The sequence below is a fragment of the Manacus vitellinus genome, unplaced genomic scaffold, assembly GCF_001715985.3.
Source record: "Manacus vitellinus isolate BGI_N305 unplaced genomic scaffold, ASM171598v3 scaffold_8_pilon, whole genome shotgun sequence".
NCBI classification, from domain to species: Eukaryota; Metazoa; Chordata; class Aves; order Passeriformes; family Pipridae; genus Manacus; species Manacus vitellinus.
Window position 1 is genome coordinate 14,247,959 of NW_021940864.1, and position 24,841 is coordinate 14,272,799.

The 24,841-nt window shown below is 36.4% G+C and overlaps 1 protein-coding gene across 4 annotated transcripts in view; it reads right to left on the minus strand.

The window, feature by feature from the left end:
* Nucleotides 1–24,841, minus strand: part of SRBD1 (S1 RNA binding domain 1) — a 123,728-nt gene that overhangs the window by 5,039 nt on the left and 93,848 nt on the right. For all 4 annotated transcript variants that reach the window (XM_018085353.2, XM_018085355.2, XM_018085352.2 and 1 more), the window contains 3 exons: nt 14,132–14,238; nt 10,906–11,082; nt 8,951–9,103 (listed from right to left, as the gene is read on the minus strand). In XM_018085353.2, the coding sequence (XP_017940842.1) occupies nt 8,951–9,103; nt 10,906–11,082; nt 14,132–14,238 (437 nt within the window). The remainder of the gene's footprint in view (nt 1–8,950; nt 9,104–10,905; nt 11,083–14,131; nt 14,239–24,841) is intronic.

Consider the following 24,841-nt stretch of genomic DNA (forward strand, 5'->3'; position numbering starts at 1 on the left):
AATTATTTATAATATTAAGTGCATTTTTTTCCTGCAAACTAACAAAAAACCACCACTACTACTCAAATATTTTGTCTAACAATATATATGAAAAAAATCAGACATTCTATGAAGCCATTTTCTTTCAATCTCAAAAGAGCATCAAAAGTGGTTGCAATGATAATACTGAAAATGAGCATAGGCCCAGGTGAAGGACTCGTCCCAAAAATACTGGAGGCTGCTGGCTGCTTACACTGATGGATGGACAATGCCCCACCAGAGCACTAGTGACAGGCGGCAGCTGCCCCAGCTTTGACTGACATGCCAGATGTAACATGACAAACCCGACCAGCCTCATGACTCAACCTTCTAAATAATGTATGCTTTACCACCCACCCCTATAAACAAGTTTGCTGACATTCACATACTTGGCTTTATTTCACTTCAAATGGAAACTCAGCTTGAGTACGTCCAAGTAACATTTTCTCACCATTAGAATTTCGCAGAAGCGCGTTCACTTTGTAAATCAATAACGGGGTGGGTTTGGTCACTAGTAAGTGCAACCACATGGAACAGCCAGCACCATATATTAAAAAAACCCTGTTACATACAAAACTGACAAATGTGTGGATAATGCAATCAGAGTGAATGGTGCTATGTGCACACCACTGCAAGAAAACCAGCCTGAAACAGGACACAACCCAGGTGCCTGAGCCTTCAATTACTATTCATGAAAGACATTTCAGCCTCCTGGTCCTTCCCCTGCCACCACTACCCTCCAGAAATCCCAAATTATCAATTTGATATAGAAAAGGATACCTCATCTAGGCAAGGGTGGTAGGTTTGGGCCCTATGTTATCAATTACAGTTGTGCAAATAACTTATTAATGTGGTTACTGCTCACAATAAAATTTTGGCCCTACCTGAAGGTGATGCTTAAACATCTGCCCAAGTCTAAGTACAGGAGAAGTCCCACCAACTTCTACAGAATTTTAATGCTCCAAAAATCAAGCATTTTGTTAAGGATATTTCAGAATTATGAGGTACATATTATAGGCAGAACAGAGCACTGTAACAGAGCCCAGTATGCACATACATACAGAAGAAATACTCTTTATAAGAACCAATATTATTTTTACTTTGGAAATTCTCACATTTCAAGGATAGGTTTTGGTAAAAACTATGTATTAAAGTATTTCCAAATTAAAGCAACTCAGTGATTACAGATGCAGGTAATTTTAAAAATACTGTTGAATCCAGTTATATATTTAATGTATCATTTTCATTGAAATGAACATAGCCTGCGGGTACTTGGAATAAAAAAAAAAATCAGTATAAAGCACACATCCCTGATTGAACAGTGGTGCATTATATTGATCATTTCTATTTTTAAGTGTCATTGCTAAGAACAAAGTTAAATGTTTCCTTATTAAAAAAAGCAACCCAACAACTTCCTTCAAGAGTTATTTCAAGGTCACAGTAACAACAAAAGTAACAACTCCGAAGTCAGAAAAAAAGGGACATAGTTGGTAATAAGACTGGGATATGGTCATGTGGGAAAAGAGAGGTTTCCCTTAATTTACATATTTTGATCTTCGCAAAGTTAAACTATATCACTACAGTCCTTAAAATATCTCATCCTATTTGTAATTGACAGTTCCAGCTGCACAACATAGGAACATGAATAATCTGTGCAAAAATGAAAGCCTTTCAACTATTTTCCTGCCTAAATATATGAAATAAATAATATGTTGCAGTAGTTCAAGTGCTGTGTTTATCTACTACAAAGATAAGACCTAAAGAAAAGTTAACAGAAATGGGAAAGATGAGATTTTTTTCTGAAGTGAGGTAATTTTTATAAGACATACTACTCTCACTTCCTCAAATGTTGAGTATCTGAGTAAATAGTGAACTTTCTGCATAATATACATCAACTCAGATAAAAGCTACCAGAGTCTTAGGAGAGTCAGAACAGAGTGAAATTTAACTGGTTTAGATCTTTGAGTTTTATGGTTTTGAGATTTAGAGGATACTCAGAAACCTCTGCAATGACCTTAGTTTTAAAAGCAATCTTTGCAGTCTTACAAGACCTGCAGAGAATGGTCATGGATAAGTCACTGATGTTTTCATTTAATACATAATTTCATCCATCTTACCCAGATAAAGAAAGAAAAGTAGCATAAATGTAACAAATAAGCACATCATGTTCACTTAACATACACATCTGCACAAAATTACAGCACAGTCCTTGCAATGCTTAAAAGATAATGCAAATTTCGGTGGAATGCAAAAAACAGTCAGAAGAGAGTAAAAATATTACCAAGGGAAGCCTCCAGTAAATTTTTAAGAAGTTACTCTAACCCTCTCTGAAAAGCTTCTTATAATGTGCAGGAGTTCAAAAGCTTTGCAAGGGCTTTAGTCACAGTCATTTCTGTTTTATGTAATCATTTCCAGCAACACGACTTAAGAGCTGGGAGTACTGGATTCATTACATTACAGCAACATGATATGCCATTACATCTTGTCACAGTGCACACATGAATTAATGGTAAAGCAACATAATCACTTTGAAAACAAAACAACTTCGCATCAGCATGCACTTTGTTAGGTAAAATGTACATTTATGACAGTAGCAAACAAGTTATGCAGACATGTTTTAGTAATGTTTTGAAGTGCAAAAGCATTATTTGTATAACGTAAATGTTGACTGCCCTTGTTCTCACGAGTGATAGAGATCCTCAATTTTTGACTACTGATGCAGATTATATATCAAACAATATTTGTGCATTACTCTCTGTAATTAATTGCTAGACACAGAAAGCTTAAGTTTCAAACATATCTAAAACTACTTATGTGGTTTAGCCAGACAAGGTTATTTAACCAATATATTTTTCCCAAATGCATAAATTATTAATATTTGACTGCACACAGAAGGCCAGAAAACCCTCAGTTTATGACATTTTGAATGTATAAATCTAAGAAACAATGAGTTTCGAAATCAGAAAAGAAATTCAGACACAGTTACACTGCAGCACAGCCACTTTGTTACCATACTATTAGGCACACTGTTAGTTGTTTTCATGACTACTGATATATCACATAACTGGAGCGTAACCCGAGATACAAAATAGTGAAACATGATTAGCTATCCACAAAGAACTAGTACTACAGTTATAGGAGATAATTCCATTAAAAAGGTCTTGTGGAGTTTTTTCCCATATTTTTTTTTAAATGCAACCAGTGGGAAATCATGTAAGTTCCAAAAATTTCAACAAATTAAAAAAATGCCATTTGATTTATGGGTCAAATATTTATAGTGTAACTGGAGCATAATTCTTTGTTATTTCTAAGTTCTTCTAATCATTCTTGTTAACTGTATTTTACATCACATGAAAGTTTTAAAATGTCTTTATTGGATGGCAATTAGTGAAAGTCTTTTCTGCTCTTCTGTTTATTGACAAGATAACTGTCAAAAATATGCCCTCTAAAAATCCAGCTAAGTTAGTAGTAAACCCATGTGAATGAACTGGCATTCTAAAGTGATGAATACACTCTATTATTTATTAGACTTAGTGGCCCTAATTCTGCAAGTGTTCCCCCTAATTAGGGTTAGCCATTTCCTAATGGAAATAATGATAAAGGTTCCTTAGTTGACTGAGCTTCACTTTTTCAAGATTTTTTAAAAAGAAATGTAAGACTTTATTAAATATTATTATGCACATTAAATAGCTTAAATACACACACGTGTGTGCACATGTAACTACAGTCTCATTGAAGTGGACAAATGATGTTTCTGATGACTTCTTAGTGAATTTAAGGAAAGGCATCCTACTACAGCACCAGCTCCTATCCTCTGTAAAATACTCACATGTAGACTACACTGTTAAATAGAACACAGCAATTTGTTTTCACTACTCAAACACCACACCAAGTAACTATTCCCCCCGACTTCTAGTCCTCTTAAGCATTGTCTCAGTTGCTCAGTGACAACTAAGGGACCTGATCAGAGGCAAGCCAGCCTGACAGAGCTGGAAATGCCATCAAAGGACAAGTGTCCAGTTGCATAAAGGGCAGTAAGGAAGTCCTCTTTCTTTCGGTGGCCTCATCAGCACTTTTCCTTCTGCATTTTCATATGTGCCAGTACTTGCCTTCAAAGTTAGCAAATGTAGTTTTTCAGCTATGGATCAGCTGTTACATTCACCCATGCAGAATACTAGAAACACCAGAGATATCTGAAATACAATTGATCTGCCTATGATGGAATATAACAGGTTTTCAACATAAATGCCTTGCTGAAACGAGTGCCAAATCAAAATGTTTAACTTCAGTGAAGAAAAAGCACATGAATGAGTGCTTGTTGAATTCTCCTGGTATTTTGAAGTCCTGCTGGAGATATCAAGCAGCATCACATGACATGACAAGGTATCAAGCAGCATTCACAGACATGAATCTTCACTGCAAGTCACTCTGCTCAATATATCCAAAACTCTTCTTAAGGCATAACCAAACTCAGTGAGCAGGACTTTCCTCTACCAGGCACAAGGAACATCCTCACCTGCATTATTCTAAATCAGAGCTTTAGGTCTTTTATACTTGCAAAGTATTTCTACGTCGGGCTAAAATACAACCTGTCTGCCAGATGCTGCAAACTGTGAGCAGCAAAAACACATTCTGAGTGCCAACCTTTAGCAAAAAGCATTTTTATGAGATTTAAATAAAAAAATCAGCAAATGTTAAAATTCAGTCATATGAAACCAACAGCACCCAGCAGACTGACAGAACAAAGAAACAACACTGCATTTTCTTTCCAACATTTTGGTTTATAAGTATAACCTGGTTGTAACTTTTGGGGACTTCCTAAATGTTTCCTCGGTTTTCCTACCAATTCTTTTACAATATGTACCAAGAAATTGGATATGCTCTACATATTGTATTAATTGTGGTGATTGTAGAAGATTCTGCCACTATAAAGTGGTTTTCACATACAGACTTTTAAGAAACTTAAAGTACAGTTCTGCTTTGGAGAAAAATAGGCTGTCTATAAAGTTTTGAGGTTTTAGGAAACTCTGATTCAAAATATTTAGAGGTGTTCGTAAGCTTGATCACTGCATATGACAAAGCCAAGCTCTGACAGCGTGGAAACCATGAACAAAAATGTTTTGGTCTTCTGCAGAGTGTGTTAAATCACCAGTAGGATGTTTTCCAATTATTTTAAAGAAATTGCACAGATTTTTAGTTAAGATGCTTAAATGCCATAAATCAATCATACCAGCACCATTTGTGCCACTGCAGTAAAGATTACATCAGTGTTTCCATTATAAAAACCCTATTTTTAAGGGGTTTCTAATTCAGCCATAAAAATTGGCTACAGCCTGAAGTTTGGCAACCAAAATCACCACTTGGGAGTAATTCTTTTAACTGTATTTTTTTTTAACAGATTGGCTTTTCAAGATACAAAATAGTTCTGAAAAAGAAAATTAGTGGTTTCAAATTTGGTGAATTTCTATCCCTCAAAAACATTGTTTTAAAACTGATAATTTTGCATGTCATAAATCTGTAATGTGGGTTGCTGCCTCTGGGTAATTTGGCTATAAGCAGTGGATAAAAATCACTGGTTTATTTAATTTAAAAATAAATGCCATTTTCAATGAAAACTTTTAATCCAACAAAACTTTCACAAACTACTTTCTCATAGCAAGATGTGGTAGACCTTGCATGAGAAAGCCTTTATGACTCATTTATGCAGTAGCTATTCCATACATCTTAATTTTTGTGGCAAGAGGTACAAAATACTGTATTTTGATGCCTTGAATCAAATCAGCTCACATCCTTCAAGACAACAATTCTGCCCTTTTCTAGCACCTGTGAACTTGACATGGTCCCTGACAAAGTTCTGTGTAAGCACAGAAAAAGAAAAAAGAAAGACTTTTATAGGAGTAAAGCACCAGAATTCCTTTAAAATGTACTTTGTTTAAAATTTTATGTATTAAATACTCACATCTAACAGTCTAAATTTTTCTCATGCATTTTAATTTAAGATATAAGAATTATCAGTTAAGTTTCAACCTGGTTTAATTCTAACATTTAAAAAAGTCCTTCAGATGCTGTCTAATTTCAGTAAGACCCCTCAAACCAACACCATGAACATGATTTGATCTTCAGGCTCTCAAAAGCTTTCTCATGAATGTAGGCTCAGCAAAAGGGAATTACAAGCCCACTCCCATCCACTGTCTGTCAGCAAAACTTGTCAACAGCACCAATAAGCTTTGGACTGATTTCTCCGTGGAGTCTGAATTCCTGGTAGAATTTTTTTCTTAATTCATATTTAGGCAGGGGAAAAAAAGGTTTGGAAAGCCATTTTCGTAAGTTCTAAGAAGCTTAACAGCTCATATTTTTTTTTGAAAAGTCATCTAAAATATATAATCATTGCTAAATTATAGCATTAGTTGCTTGAGGGGAGGATGCCTGGTTTATATTTAGCCCTTATGTCACCAGTGTCAATTTTTAACACTACACTTCTTGGTTTTTGTCAGTTTGTTTCAGAGCTGTGTTTTCTTTTCTTGAAACAGCTATTTGCAAAGAAAAAATTTGCCTCCTTCCCCACACCATTTTGTGATATCAAGTTGATGCATATTCATACAATCTATACCATAAAAGCTATCACCTCCATATTTAACAAGTTTTTAGGGAAACTGTCTTTTGATTGCAAGAAAAACAAAAATACAAATACTGTTGAACATAGAGTACATTCATAGAAAGCCCAGAAAGCACTTTGAGACTTTTTTTCTCCACACATTGCACTACATGTACAGGTACTCATAAATGTAAGAAATCAGACAACAGAGAAAGAGCCCAAAGAAAACAAAAAACTGTTTCAGTTAGTTACAGACAGATGCTATGCCTACTAGTTTTGGTGTTTCATTGGCAAATATTGTAACTGTTGTTTTATATTTGTTTTGTAATCAACTGAAAATCTTTTGCATTAAAAACAAAACAAAAAAACCCCTACCCCCAAAAAAAACTCTGTATGGTACAATATTTGCAACACACATTTGGACCTAAACACTTCACCTGAAAATTCAGTCTAGGAAGACAGTGTTTGGTGAGAAACAGAAGAGACACTGGCACAGCTGGAAACTTACTGCAAAACAATTGCATTAGCCAAAGAGGGATGGCATGACAGGTAACACTGGTCTTCAGCCATGTAATACTTCTGCAATGGCTTAGAAGTCCCATGAGTTTGAACTTGAGCACATTTGAAGAATCAGCAAGTGTTCTAAGCAGTGTTGGCTGTGCAACAGGTGCCAGCCTCCTCCCTGAAACCTGTATAAGCTTGTGACTCAAACCACTATCTTGGTTGAGATGTAAAAGCTGTGTTCATTAATTTTCTTTATTCTGTTTTTTTAATAGTGCTAATCCTGGGTTCCCAGTCAAATTCCAAATCACGGTTATATGATCTGTGATACATACTAAAATTGTCTCCAGAATTTCAACTGTATATGTGAATATCTGTCCTACCCTATGCAGTAATAACCCCATTCACCACTTGAGATATAAAAGTAACCTGTGCTGCTCTGGAAACCAAGTACCAATTCTTTATTTTCTGACAATATTGTATGTAGGTAAATTCCTGCAGTATTCCACCATTAACTGGATATACTTCTCTGCTACTTGAAACAATCTTTCCACATCAGCCTTTAAATGAAGCTGGTAACATTGTGAACACTTCACTGAGTATTTTATTAGCAGACAAGGGCTGGAAAGCTAAAAACCAAAACCTGAGTACTTGGAATTTAAATTGAATGAAACTTAATACTGAAAATCAAAATTAGTTTTGAATAACCGATTTATATTCATTTTGCACATTAACTCACACAACTCAATAATCTCCAGTTGGGGTGACCAGAATGTTCATCCTATAAGTCGTTTACCAAACATAAGATCATTAAGATCAGGACCTTGACTGATTTTTTTTCCACAGCTACGCACAGGGCAGAGAATTAGTAAAAAATGGTGATGCGTAAATAAAAAAAAAGGGAAATGGTCATGGAAAAGGAGAAACCAGTTACCTCCACACTGCACAATGGGCATGGACTCTAGCAGGAAATTGCATGGTGGTCCTAGAATCAGGCACAAAGAAGAATGAACTGTGGCAGGGAGAGGATGGAAGCAAAAGTGCACTGCATGCCTAGCAGCAGAAGGAAAGTACGGAGACCTACATACAGGAAGAGAGAACAGGGCACGCCCTGAAGGGAAGGTGTCCTGAAAATGCAAGGTCCTGTACAACTTTTTCAAAAATTCAGCATGAGGTTTAAGGATGGTTTTGTTTATAAAACAGGAAGCATGAGTTTGTTTCTTCAGGAACAGTATTCTCAACAGAGATCGTAAGAATCTTAAAGCATCTGGCTACTGGCTCCAGTACTTTTTAAGAAAAGAACCTGTTCAGCATAAATCACTTTAAAAATAAATATACACTCATTTGTGGTAGGTGATAAATTTTCTGGAGAGGAAAGAGTTCAGTTTCATCCAGGGTCGACAGAAAAGATCACAGCTTATACCAGGATTTACCAGCCACAGTACATCCTAACCAGAGGCACTCATGAATTCCTAATTACCTTTTTCTGACTTACAGGAAAACCATTCTCTTCTTTTAGCCAAAGGTCACTCAGTAAAACAATCACAGTGACTCAGTAAAACAATCATGGTGTTCATGTACGTGGGAACTTCATATATACATCTTAATTAGATCTCGCAATATCAGAATTCAATTTTAAAGGCTCATAGTAATGATACTTGCTCACATGTGTCTGAAGCATACACATCTCCTTCTTCTTGAAGAAAGAGGAGAAAGCATCAAATTAAAATAAGTATTCCTGTCTCAAAAGGCTGAGCAGACTGTTGACAGAAAAACCAGTACTTTCATTTTAAAAATTGATGCTGCCAATGCTTCAAAAGCTTTCCCACTACTTACCTCACTGCAAGGTTGTAAGATTCTGGATGAATACAAGTTTGGTCCAAAGGATTGGGCTGTCGCCAGGCACATGGTATTGGTTTACTCTTCTTTTTACCCAGAGCACCTGCTTTCGTCAAAAGTGCACGACTTCCAAGTTCAGTTTTCTTATTACTACCAGAAATCAAAAATGGACATGTCATTCTCAATGAAGATGACCTAGGCCAGTGTCCCTGCATGAAACCAACATACTTTTTCCCCTGAAGTTTCTCTTAAATAAAAAAATTGCTCAGAATATAGTAAAGGCATCAATGATTCCTACTGTAAACACTCCTTTCATACCTCTTTGTTTGTTTCCTAAACCACAAGTAGTCCCTGCTTTTGGAGGACAAAACAGAGCACATTGAAGGACCTGGAACTAGCACTGGTCCTTTGGATTCTACTCATCAACTGTTGACAGAAATGCAGACAAAACTTTCTCTTTCCATATCAATTTTTAAAATAACCACTATTTGTTCACTTAAGTAGAAAGCACACGAAGTATTTCGTACAACACTCTACAGCCACCAACATGATTAGAAAGGACAAAAATGAAATCTTCTTGAAATCCATTTCAAAAGTTTTTATTTTGTCACTTGGACCCACAAGAAAGGTTCTGGAGGCGATGGTGTTAGAGCTTTATTTGGCCCCAAACTCCATTTCTCAGGTTATACAGTGTTCTCAAGTTTTATGGAATCTGACCAATATTAGAATCATGCTCCAGCAAGGTAAAAAAAAAAATATATCTGAAACAATGTTCACATTTCACCAGTAAATATTTGGGGGGGAAAAAAAAAAATCCATCAGCCTTTCTTCCTCTCTTGTATTCCAGCATTCACTAGAACACATCTGTACACGGTAAGACCTATCGATCATATACAGCCTTGGAAGCAATTTCTTTGGTCTTCTGGTGCTTACAGTGAGCACCATTTGGCCTGCAGCATATGCTTCCCTGCCAGATGGGCAACCAATCTGTATACCTTCCATCTGGGCAGTAAGCCAGTCCTAATGTGCCTACCTCCTGCCTGGAAGTTACGCATGTGCTCTTTGGCCAGCAGCAATTGGGAATACAGTATTGCTTCTGAGCATTGGGTTGGCTAAAAAACAGCATGTGCTTCCCAGGAAAATATTTTTTGAGAAGAGCCACTGGCAAAAGGGTGGGTGCGGTGCTACCACTGTGCCCTTTCTTAGTTCTTTATTTTGGAAGGAGAAATGAGAAAGGCAGGAGAAGAGAAATTGCCCTAGAAAGGGCATTTTCAGTTGTAGAAAGGAAAGATTTCAGATCAAGAGGATCACTAAGAATGGTTACAAGTGGAAAAGACTTTGTACAGAATTAGGGAATGAGATGACAGGGATGAACACGACCTACTGTTGAAAAACTGAGTTTGGGAAAAGGCCTCACATATTTGAGACAGAAGGCAGTTGCACCATGCTTGCTAGGCAGAGGAGTATAACACAGACAGAGTTTGATCCAGGCAGCTATTCAAATTCCTCTCTCCAAGTTAAGGAACTGAAACTCTCAAAAAATCCGCACTAGTTTACTACCATTAAGTTCTGCCAAACAATCTTTACAAAATTAAATTAATTAATTTACAAATCTCTAAATTATGCCTGAAAACATAAGACTAAAGTTTTAATGTCTCAGATCACAATACTGCTGCATGACAAGTTTCTTCTAACAATTCAGTGACAGAATTTTAAATTACATTTACAAATTTATCAAAACCCTGACTTAGAGGACTAGGCTAATAAGTCATGACTATTCAGAGGAAGAACTATCTTCAACCACTGACTTCAATAAGTTTATTTGTTGTCCTTCAGAGCACAAGGCTCTAGGATTCCTCGAGTCTCAAGCCTGAATACAAAACACAAAAGGTGAAAAGGTCGTCTTGTACTATTTTGGATAATTCAGTCAGAATAGGTAAAATCTGTATTACCTGCAAAAGGTCTTTATATATTCTTGATTGAATCTGATGAAGCCAGCACACTGTTGAAAGGATTTGGGACCCACACCTTTAACTTCTTTGAGCTGTTCTCGGTTTATAAATGGTCCGTTCTTCTCTCGCCATTCAATTATATTTTTAGCCTTGTTAGCATTCAGTCCTGCAATGTGTCTAAGAGAAAAGTTCACAAAATACTTTTATTACCATCAAATGGTCATTAATGTAAGTACTATCCATTACAAGGATACACATTTCTGTAGAAAATCTGGTTGACCAAACTTAAAAACTGCTAAGAAATTAGCAAAAAGTCACCCAGATCAAAGGCATCATCTGAAAAAGGATCCCTTCTCTTAGTTCTATGGAAGGAATCCACTCAAGTCAACAAAACTTAGTATAGCAATATGGTTTTGCACATGCTTAACTAGTAAGCCAGGGATGTGTAATTTATGATCTGTTGGCTATTTCTGTAACACCAATTCAATTTGTCATGTCTTATGGCCTTCCCCCCAGCTGCCCTCTTCAGGAAACAACGTGGGAGGAGAGTTCAGGACAGATAAATTGTTCCTGTATGAACACCCCCCTCTCAGCTCTTCCACTGGTACCAAAACATCTTGCCCCAACATGAAGAGCTGATGTCTGCTATCCAGAAAGAGAGTGGCTGGGAGCAGCTTGCCTTCCTCACACAATTTAACCAATCCACAAAGCTTGTTTATTTTCTCTCAGCTGTTCTTGAGATAAAAAGCAGCTGGGAACAAGATGCATGAGTTGTTCTGAGTGTAACTTGGATCTGGCAAAGAACTTACCTGTGAAGTGCAACAGTAGTTAGCCAAGTTCCTTCAGGAAGCAGTGGCTTTGCTGCACATTTTCTGTATGTACATGTGAGTGTAACTTTCTGTGTATGGAGTATGCTAATCATAGAAAGAGGGAAATGAGCTCTTGTGGGCAGTTACTCCTGGCACTAGAGAAGGAAATGTCACCCACTAGGGTCCACATCAGATGCCACTGCTTTAAGTCAACAGCAGCAGAGATCTGTTTGCGGAATGGCATGGACCGATTCCAGAAAAACACCACCAGCAAACCTGTCAAGAATCGTAAAAACTCCAGAAAAAAGAAAAAAATCTTTCCATTATTCTAAGCCTCAAGCAAAAGTTAAAAAAATAATCCAAAATTGGTGAAAGCTCAGAATTAAATTGGAGGGACACACCTTTAACTACAGTCAGAATATTAATCATTAGGAATGGAATTTTCTTCAAAAATTTCTTAGAAACATTATGAAATCCAGCTTATTTACACTGACACATCACAGCACACTGACACAAAGGCACATCACACAGTTCACAGAATTTTCCACTGATGATCTCAAGTCTTTCAAGCACAATACTCACCAGTAATGCAAATACTGTAGCACTGTCATCCCTTCCATGTGTAATATGTGTCAAGAAGTATATTTGAAGCATCAGAAACCACAAGCAGAAAGCCCTGCTCATGGTACAATCTAGCTAGGGTGACAATTTCATAAACTGCATGACTGAGGGAAACTTACAGTGCACCTACACAGAGTAGCAGAATTGAACTGCTGAGGATCAAGTTAGATCCAGAACTTGATGCTGGCACATGCACATAAGCACTGTAAGCCAAGTTAACTAGACCACACAAAGTACTTATTCAATGTGGTTATCACTATAACCACACATTCATAATTTTTTGAAGACTGTAGCACCTCAGGCTGATGGTTTATCCTGAAGTGCACAAAATAACTGTATCCTGCAGAAGGCTGGCAATGCTCACCTCTTGCATGTGCTCACGTAGGCTTTGATTCATGGAACATAAAAAAAACTATTAGAGACTGTCCAAAGGAGGGTCATGAGGATGGTGAAAGGTCTAGAGGGAAGACCTTATAAGAAGCAGATGAGGTCACTTGGTTTGTTCAGCCTGGAGGAGATGAGACTGAGAGGAGACCTCATCACAGTACTACAACTTCCTAAGGAGGAGAAGTGGAGGGGTAGGTACCAATCTCTTTACTCTCGTGACCAGTGACAAGACTCAAGGAAACAGCATGGAGCTGAGTCAGGGGAGGTTTAGATCAGATATCAGGAGAAGGTTTTTCACCCAGAGGGTGGCTGAGCACTGAAACAGGCTCCCCAGGGAAGTGGTCATGACACCAAGCCTGTCTGAGTTCACCAAGCATTTGGACAATGCTTTCGGGCACAGGATGTGATTCCTGGGGTGTCCTGTGCAGGGCCAGGAGTTGGACTTTGATGATCCTGATAGGTCCTTTCCAGCTCAGCATATTCTATCATTCTATTCTATGATTCCATGAATGAAAATGGGTGCATTTGCCATTTAGGTACTGCTTGCTTTCTTATTAAAAGCTGATCTAAATTTGAAAGCAGGTAAGATAGAAGAAATCAGATATCAGGCTAAGGGTTGGGCATATAGAAAAAGAATATGGAAGAGAAAATATAAAACCAGAATGAACAGAAAGAGACCCTCTTTCAAAATATGAAAAGATGTTTTTAAGAATGATAAGGGGGTAAAAGATTACATTTTTCCTAACTTTGATACCTAATATAATTTTCACTACCAAGATTTTGGACATTCTTTTTCTTTCTCTCATACTATGGAGGATGACACCAACAATTTTGCTCTTCTAAAGAGTTTGTCACCTAAACCGCACTGAACTCTACACACTCAAGAAGGAATGAGCTTTTACTTTCTAACCAAGAAAAATAAAGTACAGAACATTTTCCAAGTAAACATGGCTTGACTACCGAAAAAAAAATCAGTAAATTTTTCAACAGTTTCCCCTTAAATCTTTCCTTTTCTCCTTTCCTCGCCCAACTTTTACAACTTGTTCCACTTAGCAATACCTATAAAAATACCTTCTAAGAGACAGAAAGTACATTTGAAAATCCCTTTCTCAGTGTAAAAACACAAATTAATTATATCACGTTTTTCTAAAATTGTAGTGTTGGCTCAAAATCTTTAAATACCTGTTTTTCTCTGAAGAATAGTTCTACCCTGGAGAATAACACAGATCCTTAAAAAGTGACTCCTAATGATTCAGTAAAATACTGTCTTACTGTGTCATTTTCATGTAATTGGAAGTTTAACACAAGAGCCATTTGCTCCAGCTGAGCTTGAGTCAGATGGCAGACTAAACAGAGACTCTGTGATCCAGAGCCATGTAATTACTGGAATAGGAAAATGTTTTACTCACCTTAATAGTATTTCTGAGCAGATGTTAATATCAACTCCAACAAAGCTGACACACTCTTCAACCACACTGTCCAGAGTTGCTTTGAGCAAGGTCTGTGATACATCATGCTGAGAAACAAAAATGGAGATACTGGGTTACTGAAATATCAAAGCATACATAAATAAGAACTCTAAACAACACTAAGATTATTAAAATAGTCGATGGAACTTATCTATATCTTATGTGAGGGTACTAGTTAAAAATATGAATTGTAGAATATATTTTTAGAAGGTCTCCAGTATCTATTTACAACATCTTTGTCATGATAAAGATCTCTAGAATAAAGACACTCTTCATGTCCCTGTATTGTTTTTAATAACTATTTCCCTGCATCTTGTAAAACTAAACTGTATTAAACACATGATTACTCAAAAGGAATAATGCTTCTAGTCATCCCCTATGTCTTGTCTTTAATCTGACATTTATTTACTTAAAAAATCAGTTTATTAAAAATAAGATAATATTTTAAAAATAAAGATCACAAATGCTGTGCTTTGGCACCTGCACACACAGACATTTGCAAGATTTTCCAATTTATGAGCATCACACTACAGTATAGTTATTATTTATTAAAAGAATAAGCCAGGTATTGTATGAAGGTGGGCAATACATAAGGTCTGTATCAACCCCATAGCAACAGAATGTTTCAGATTTTGAACAGATACTTCTAGGAAGATTGGCAGGTCCTTGACCGAAGCACCACTAATGGAAATTCTTCCAGTTTTTCCATTACTGTTCATAGTGTTTTCCCCCTTTTCTCCTGAAAAGAAAATCAGTCACACTTGTCAAAGTTAAAAGTTCTGAAGCTCTAAGATTTCTTTTCCTCTTAAATGTAGGCATACTTCAATCTGTAACTGCTAGATCCCCACACAAGCCCATCAGCGCTTAGAAGTCTGACCTGGAGGGAGAAGCCTCTCTAAATGCAGGAGCTAATTCAATCACTATGTTGGCTTAGCTTCAGGGCTCTTATACATCACTCATGTAAATCTGGGTTGATCTGTTGTGGTTTCATGATGCATTCATTTAGGACATCAAGTTGGATCCAAGCCAAGACACCAAACACTTCATCCACTACTTTGTTTTACCTTCTAAGTCATTCATATCTTTTAAAGATTTCACGGTTAAGTTTAACATGCCAATAGCATCAATCCCAATCTACTAACACTAGTAGTTCATCAAGCAGTGCTTAATAACTGAAAAAATCGTAAAACTTCAGGCAATGTATTTCACAGCTCTCTATTTCAGGTAATGTGATGTATTTTTCTTGATGTGATACATAATAAAGTTACTTACAAACAAGAAACTCATATTTCAGCAATATTACTTCTATATAAACTCTGTATGCAAAAAAATATGTACATGTATAAGTACCAGCATTTGCACACAGTCTTGGTCCTACAGCCACAAAGTTTACTTGTACATTTGGCAGATCAAACATCAGTTTCTACTTACTGAAGTGTTGCTACTACAACACAATAACTTCTTTTTTGAATAAAGAAATATAAATAAAAACCCACACCTTTAAATGAAGTCCTAAATTTCTATTTTTCTGACTTACTGAAGATGCAACTTCTCTTAATGAGGATCTTCTATATATGTTCTCCTCCTCCTGGCATCAGCTGTGTAATATACTAGAGCTACAGGTTTCCAGCTCACATGCACGCTCTTGCAAGGATGTATTTATACAACACAGCACAAAACCCAGAATAAAACTGTTGAGAAACAACACCCACATCTTCTCTTCCCTGCCAAGTACAGCTGCCAAATACTGGGCTAGGTTTTTCACTAAATTTTTAATTTGCGGTTCATTGTAAGATAAAGATACTAATTTAATTTTTTTTTTCATTGTGATGAAGGCAGGTAAAAGAAGAAAAAAAATGCAGAGGACAAATCCTTCTACTTTTAGGAAAGGCTATTGACTCCAAAGTACTTGGAAGTTGATTATGATATAGTTTCATAAGTTACATTAACGAGGTCTATTAACTGTAGCAGGTCTTGGCCACCTCTAAAAATAAATTTGGTCTAAAACAACTGCTTAGAACATAGAGTCTATAGAAAATATACAGTGGCAAAGAGAAGACTAAACTGCTGTTTCCCTAGGTTTCAGTCTCACTCGTTAAGATGATCATTCTACAGAGGGAACAACATGCAGTTACATGATTCAAATAGAGACATTAAGCAGTCTCCACAATGCCTTATAGCATAAGGTGTAGCAAAGAAGGAAATCCATTGATCTGGCCTAATTTTTCTAAGCAGTTCTTTGGAAGAGATTTGATCCAGCAGAAGCTTTATTTCCAGCCTGTGGAAAGTGAACCTAGATACTAATTCAGCCAACTATACTCCCCGCAAACCAAGGAAAGGATATATCACAATCAAAAGCTAAGTATCCTGAAATATTTATGCCAGTGGAAGAAAGACCAGTGCTCACAGATTCTCAGTTTCAAATGTAAAGTTGGTATTTATCTAAAGATCTGAGTTTGTGGATGTAACAGTTTGTGCAAAATTCATGTGATAGAATACACACATCTTGAAAAAACTGTAATACTCAACTGCATATTCCTCTTACCAGGAAGACAAGAAGTTCTCAGGTCTCTCAAAGATGATTTGTATCTTTTAACTTTATTGCTGTTTGCCAGTCATCATTAAAAAAACAAAACAAGACGTGTACAAGTTTTTCTTTATTACTCCAACACATAACAGTTGTACGACTTGGAGTGCATATCACAACATGCATGTGAAGGCACAGATAAAGTGAATGGGCAGATGTGACAGAACAGGATAAGCATAAAACACTCCCTAAGTTAACAATCCCTAAGCTAGCAATACCTCACAAAAGTAAGATCCTTTCAGCTAGTGAATGATGTTAAGTTGCAAAAGCTAGGAAAACTTTCCAGATGGCAAATCTGCCTCCCAAGAAGCAGCCACTGACAATCACAGCTTCCTTTGGCTATGATGAAGAAATTTCTAGACCCTTCTTTACATTGATGCAAAGCAGAGAAGTGTTATGCATTTATTTTCTAAAAGCAGTTAAAACATTATTATCCCAAAACCATTGCCAAGACTTACTACTGCTAACAGGTTATACTTCAGAAAAGTTAAAGTGCAGTGCACTTCCCAGTTTTCCAACAGTTTCACTCATCTTCTCAAATATCAGAGGTTAGACAGTATTATATACTTCTGTGTACTATTTATATGCACTGGGGTGGTATCAGATTATTCAGACACTACTAGAAGCACACATACACCATGCTACTCACTCTCTACAACGGGTCTGTAAAGGCAGAATGACGAACTGTTGCATTAAGAGCATCAGAATAAAACCCACACAAATAAAGCCCAAGTTCAAAATGCAAGGCTGCTTTCAAGGTGAGCTTATGCAGAACTTCATGCTACACAGCCTCTGACGACCCCTTCACACACTGTGGCAAATTGTCGCACCAGCTGATCCCCTGCAAAGCCTTCTAAATAAAACACTCTCCCTCCTATGAACACTGACTCTGAATATATCCCTATGCATGAGGGTGTCCCTGCTAAAACTGTTAAGTATAGTCTTTAAGCTCAGAGTCAAGCACACAAGGTGCTCTGACACCTATGTCTAACAAGTAGGAGCACATCCTTTGGTGCAACTTTCAAATATCTTGAATTTACCACGCAAATACGTTACTAAGGTTTTATTAAAAGGATACTCAGAAACTACTACCATTAAAATATTCACATGGCTGCAACAGTAAATCTGAAGCAGGAGACTTAATTTTATATGATGGTTTCCAAACAATGAAAGTATCGATACCCCCAATGTATGGAAACCAAGGCCAGCAGAAATAAGGGACTTGACACAAACCGCAGGATGTCCAGTGCAAATCCGCAAACTTTTATTTCATCATCACTTGCCAGAAAACAAAGCCACCTTGCTTCACAGATAGCATTAGCAAGTACTTGGACAGCTGTTTGGTTTGAGCTTTTTGTGCGGAGGACTTTAGAAATTAATCTGCCCTTAGATTAATTGGGCACTGCAACCATATTTTAGTATTTGTTTTCTAAGGAATAATCCAGTGAGCCAGGGAACAAGATACAGAAAATTACTTGATTAATTGAAACTGCTACAATAAATAATTGAAGTCAACCAATAAATGAAATTCAAACATTACATTTCTCTAATATTTTCATAAAGAGTATCCCAAATATAACTTACATTGGTGAACATGAAAGAAAACCAAGAGTTGCTATTTAGATCTCTGGTCACTATTACTGCTCAAATTAGACTGCGGAAAACTTGTTAAAATTACCAGAAAAAAAATTATATTGTATATTACAAAAATATTTCAAAATACTTCATATTTCTGCAAACCCACGCAAAAAAAGTCAATTTAAGTTCATTTCATGTACTTTCATTAATCACAGCATAAAATGTTTAATACTAAAGAACAGTGCTTAAGAACACCTGTCTATTATGCACATGATAGCTCTGTCCTATCATTATATCCTAATACTTCAGTTATCTTTTCTTGTCATATGGTATGAAGCAGAGAACAAGGACTGTTGTGTCACTCAGTTTCAAGAGCTACAAAAACTCACCGGAAATAATTAACATTACTAAAATCCTATCTGTTCCTTGAGATGGTGCTACTACAGCTGTAATTGAAAGCCCTTTTCCAGTTTCAAAAACCTGTTGATATGCACAAAAGGAAAGCAGTATTTTAAATAGCCTCTCAGCTCAGTTATTTCCAGCAGTATAGCAGTACAAACACTGTAAAAATACATTTGTCATCAGCATGGCAAATTTATCAAGTCAAAGAACCATTGCTCACACGAAGCCTGGAGGCTGTACTTAGTCCATCTGCATGAGCATAAACAGTGGATCAGCACACTAACTTTGCCTGAACAACAGATTACTAGTGCTAGACTGGGACTGGCAGCTTTAACATGCAAGTAACCTACAACTCCAATCTCTTCACTTTCAGCAATGTAACAAAACCCCTGCACAACACTAAAAGCAATACACATAATTACAATGCATTTGGTAACCTTTTCCTGATTCCCTATAAAAATCATAATTTCAGAAAATATGGTATGATTGCATGTGTCTCTGAAAGACAAATTCAAACAGCTTAAAATTTTACTGCACAGTAATTCTTAAATAATTATTTTACATTTACAAACATTAGTAGATATTGACATGACCAGCCTGTGCATCGTTATTCCTTTACAATGCCCAAGAGTCAAGCAAGGCACCTTCCAACACAGTTGCACAGGAATTATTCATACCCTGCAGAGCCTACAAATGTAGTGCAGACATGACCTAATGATGCTGGTTAGAAAGCAGTGGGCAGGGGATGAGTTCTCAAGTCTGGGCAGCAACCTGCAGGTTCTTGACCCAGGCTCAGTGTTACAGTACTATAACAAGATCAACATGCATTCTAAATACAACTGAGTTGTATGCCAGACAATCTATTTTGGGTTTTGATCAAGTTATACCTCAGTCGTCCTTTGAATCCAAAAAGTCAGCCTTCAATAAAGTAAATGCAATTTAACTTTTTTCTGTCTAAGTAAGTCCTGAAACACTTCTAACACTCCATAAAACATTTTGTTGGTACCTACCATTAACTTCTGTATCCATGAATTTTAATATTGGTGTGTGTGACCAGCCAACATGCCTCTTGAAATAATACTATTTTTTTTCTTTAAAAACTGTGCAAACTGAATGACATTTACTGGAAGAGAAATTAGGTGGGACAACAGCAGAGTTCAAAACTATATTATTTAGCAGAGATTCAATCCATGGAAATGTGTTTTAAAATTTTAAAAAGGGAAAAATACTAGTGCTGTAACCTATATACAATTAACTGCATTTCAAATGCTTGCAAAACCACAAAAGCAAAATGTATTCATAACAAAGTCCTAAGTACAGCAGGACTAATGTAACAGAAATAGTCTAAGGAGAAGTACCTTTTCATGTTCAGAGTTAGGAGAAAAAATAAAAATGCACCTTACATGTCAGGTGGAAAAGTTGCAAAGTTCAGGAGTGGGGTTTTAATCTCTAGCATCCACTGGAAAATCCCTTCCAGTTAGATTCTAAGAAAACAAGCTTATCCCTCTGATGTTTGATAAAAGGATTTAACTTCCAGTATTTCTTTTGAAGATTGTTTGTGGTTTCCCCAAATGCTATATTGTTATAGGATATATTGTTATTCTATGTACTTAACTCTCACTCATTTCTTGTTTCAAAAATCCAAATTCTGTTTATTTTAACAGCATATTACTATTACTGAAATATCCCAAGAGAGAGAAATGGATTTATATTTTCAAAGAAAACGACAGAACAAAAACAAAGTCTGTCAGCTCTAACGTTAAAAAAATACCAACATAAATGTACCAGTTTATCATGTAAATGCTTTGAGTTACTTGTATATTGATGGAATTCATCTTATATTTACTTGTACTTGTGTCCTAACAGAAGCAGTAATACTGCTAAGCTTGTTACACAAATTCAGTCCCATTGCTGACGTGTCTGATGGCTAAAGTTAGCTTCTTTGACATGTGCAAGCTAGCAGCAAATGATATATACCCAAAAACACCTTCCTCTTTCCAGAGCAGGTACCAGTTTTCTCCAATGCATATTGTTATGTGACTGGGGGGCTGCAATCTGAATTGTAATTATAATCAACCACATCATTCGTGGAGATTTCAGAGGGACATTTTTCCCAAAGGTGATCATACAAATTACTACTGGTGAAAAGCTTTATATTCGAATTTCAGTCCAAATATGTATTTTGGGGTTCTTAAAGCCCTACAAATATAGGGTGGATATAATTATAAGGACCACCAGAAGTGGAATTTCACAGATCACGTGTGTGAAAGGCAACACATTCAGTTGGAGATTTTCCTGAAGAGTGATGAAGGATAAGAGAAAGAAAAAAAGAAAGATTACACTAATAGAGGGAGAGGGAATAGTATATTTTTTAGAGGGACAAAACAGAAGTCATGAAGCCAAAGTGATTCTGTTCATCTGTGGGAATTCTGTTTTGTCTGAAGTCACTGACCATCCATCACCCTGCAGCAGATGGTTGAGGAATAGCAGCTCCTGGGTATAGAGTTCTCGCCAGCCTCCCTCACAGCAAAGGGAGTCCCCAGGAGATGTGAGAAGCTTGGTAAGAGTCTACATGAACACACATGCTTCTTCCAGCTCCATTGAAGATATGTTGGGATTTCTCTCGTTCTTCTCTAACGAGGAATGTGCTACTTGAAATACTATTAAAAACTACAACAAAACCACAAATTCATTTAAGGGTATCTTCTAGAAAGGAAAGATTAGTACATTTGATGCATATTTTATTGTATCTTAGGTGTCTCCTATAAGCAACTTCTTATGCTCACTGGCTTTCTCAAATTTAGTACACAAACACACTTAGTAACTGCCACGCCAGGTGACTCATATCAGCAATGCACTGGGAATGTATTTAATACAATGACATATCCATTCCCTCATTAGGAAAAAATGTAGATGCCAAACAATGAAATTCAGCAGTCTTTCAATCCCACACCAACAGAATTAGTCAAGATATAATTAGGAAGAAAAAAAAAAAAGGTTTTTATTTAAGGTGACACCACCTCCTGAAAATGCTTGCTGAAAAAACATTAAGGAAATTCAACTTTCCTCAACCCCTCTGGTCGCTACCTTTTTCTATTTTTAAAGCAGATCAGTTCAAATGGAATATGCTTAAAGAACACTTGCAGATCCTACTGCTATCTCCCTCTCTTCTATTTGGCTCCTAGTTTACTTTCATCAAGCACTCCTTCCCCCTTGATCCCCAACCTCTTCCACAGCTCAGCTAAAAGCAAAAATCAGCTAGGAATGAAACAGAATGCAAGACACTGTCATGCAGAAGACAGCCAAAACCAAATAAAGCAAGCTTATTTTCTCTGCCTATTAAAAAGCAGAAAAAATAAATGTGATTGACATATGGCAACTCAAAAAAGTCACTCAGGGTAGTGTTGACTGAATGACCCGTGGAAGACTGAAAGCTGACAGAAAACCAGGAAACATGTGGAAAAACAGAAGTCAGCTCAGTTACCAGCATTTATGGATTTGACAGGCAGAGTACATAAGCATCCATTGTGTCATTCACATCTTTGATAAATGAAACCAATTTCAGCACCACTCATTACGTATAACAGCAAGGTATATTTAGAGCAAAAGCATAAGTAATTAATTGATAAAAAAATTACTATGATGTAGTAAGTTTGTGTCTTCAAAAATCTGTTCTGCACTAAGCCTAATACAAACTGCATTAAGACACGCACATTTAGTACATATTTATATACAGCATAAACAAAATGTTTGCACATTGGAGGTTGAAAAGTTGACAGGACTCAATAATAAATTAGCTAACTTGTCAGCACTAAAAACTTAAGCTCTCAATGACAATTTTTACAAGTGAACAAGAATGCAAACATTTCTGTTATTCTCAAAACCAAACATTTCAGAACGACCATCGCTATTGACAGAATATGATCATTACTACTAATGTGATTAGTATAATATAAAAAGTGAGAAATCAAAATTAACTAGTAGAATGGCATAAACCAGAACAGTGCATGTCCTACCCCACACAAGAAAAAGAGCAATTGAGTATTCTTGCAATACCCATATTTTTTAAAAAACAAATAAGACCTCAGCAGGCAGAAGGGAAAGAGCACAAATCAAAGAGCATTTATTTTATCAGCATCCCTGACAGATGCTGTGATTTGTAGGTTCATAACACAGCCCTTACTTATATTCAAGATCTGGAAGTTCTTTCAAAATGTTTCTTTAAAACATTAAACATACAATATTTAATTATTTTTAAATGTGTAAAATAATATATAATTTTTTAGAGCAACAAATTTATAAAAAAATGTTTGGAACAAAGTTTTCTTAGGTATCTTCTAATGGAATACTTGTAAATAATCATTGTATTACTATCACTCACTTTCAAAGTTTACAAGATACTTACCAAGTTACAAGAGCTTTTAACTATTGTACATATGAATATATTAATTGCAAATCTGTAATCTGGTCATTACTTCCCTTGAAAAAACTCTTATTTTATAAAGGATCTAAAACCTAACTAAAGTTTTAGGTAAGCCTGGGAAAAACAAAAACTAAAATAAGAAATAAAGTATTTGAAAAATTAAGATTTAATACTTTGGGAAAGTCCTAAAACATAATTTTAAAATCAGATATCTTTATGAATTCTGACTATAAAAGCATTTAATCCAAGAAGCAACTACTCACTCAGGTTTTGATAATGTTTGTAAGGTAGGGGGAATAGAGTTCTCTATTTGTGCAAATATTTACAACTGGAAGCTGCTATATTATCGAGCAAACACGGAACTAAAACCACCTCTGACTTTGTGGCACTTATTTATGTCTGTCTCTCACCACTTGCAGATGACTTATGACTCACAGAATCAAGGCCTGCTCCATTGAAATCACTGGCTGAAGTCCTTCTGTGCTCATCAAAGACAAAAGTTCAGTAGCAGTTTTATCTCTGCGTTGCAGGACTGGGAGTTAAGAGATGAGGTATCAGATGGATCAACCAAATTATTAGATAGGATTATTCAATGTGTGTCTGCTTCGACAGATTAGTTATACTAAAATAATCCAGAATTTTAAAATATGAAATGTGAAATTATTATTGGGTGGTTTTTTCCTGTATAGAATTTGTATTTTAAGAACACCAAAGGATGGTTTTAAATAACTTAGATTAAGGCATCAAGTTTTCAACTTTTCCTCACACAAGGCAGAAATTGTTCTGATAGGAAATTAGACAATTGAGACACCTCAGATGAGGTATGGCCAAGCCTCATCTTCTGGAACACACAAAGCTTGGCAAGGAAGCTCAAGTGTAAGTCTTGCAGTTCTACAGAACATGGCAGACTCAAGCTAATGCAAGGAGCAGAAGCAATCCAATTAATGGTGGGATGAGAAAGACAGCTCTGCCTGGCAAGTCATCCTCACTAACTTTGGCCCAACCAACTTCATCCCTCCTCTGCAAAAGTAGGATACACAGACAGCTAGCACCATTTCCAGCCTGCAAACTCATCTCAGACCAACATAAAACTGAGGATTCAGGTCTCAGTCACAAGGCTTTGGTGTGTACCACCTGAGGTTCAGAGGCAATTCTTGCATCCACAAGAAATGTATGCATTCTTGCATACACACTTTTAAGTTTACTCAAGTCTGCTGGAGCAAAGAGTTACCAAAGTTTATTGATAAGCTACTTGAATATTGAGCAAGTATTAAGTAAAAGGAGAATCCTGTAGGAGACTGGAACTTTTCAGTAGCTATGGTAGACAGTTCAGCAGACTTAGAAGAATAATTAGCTTTCCATGCGATTGCAAAAACTAAGAAAAGTTCAAGGTTGACAAAATACAAAGCACCAGAGGAAAAGTTTCGGAAAACTACTCTATTTTTTACTCTTTAAAAACATAGGCAGTCAAGAATATGAAGAGGAAAATGCAGCTCCTAAGAGTCCAGAAAATCTGCCCGTTAGAGTAGTGCATTCTCAAAAACTCTGAAGTCACTTCATAAAACATTAAAAGCACTCTTAACTTCTTCCAAACTTTCAGTGGCAGAAAATGCATAGCTGGTACTGCAGAGATACGGAGTGATGACTTTTGGTTTTGGTG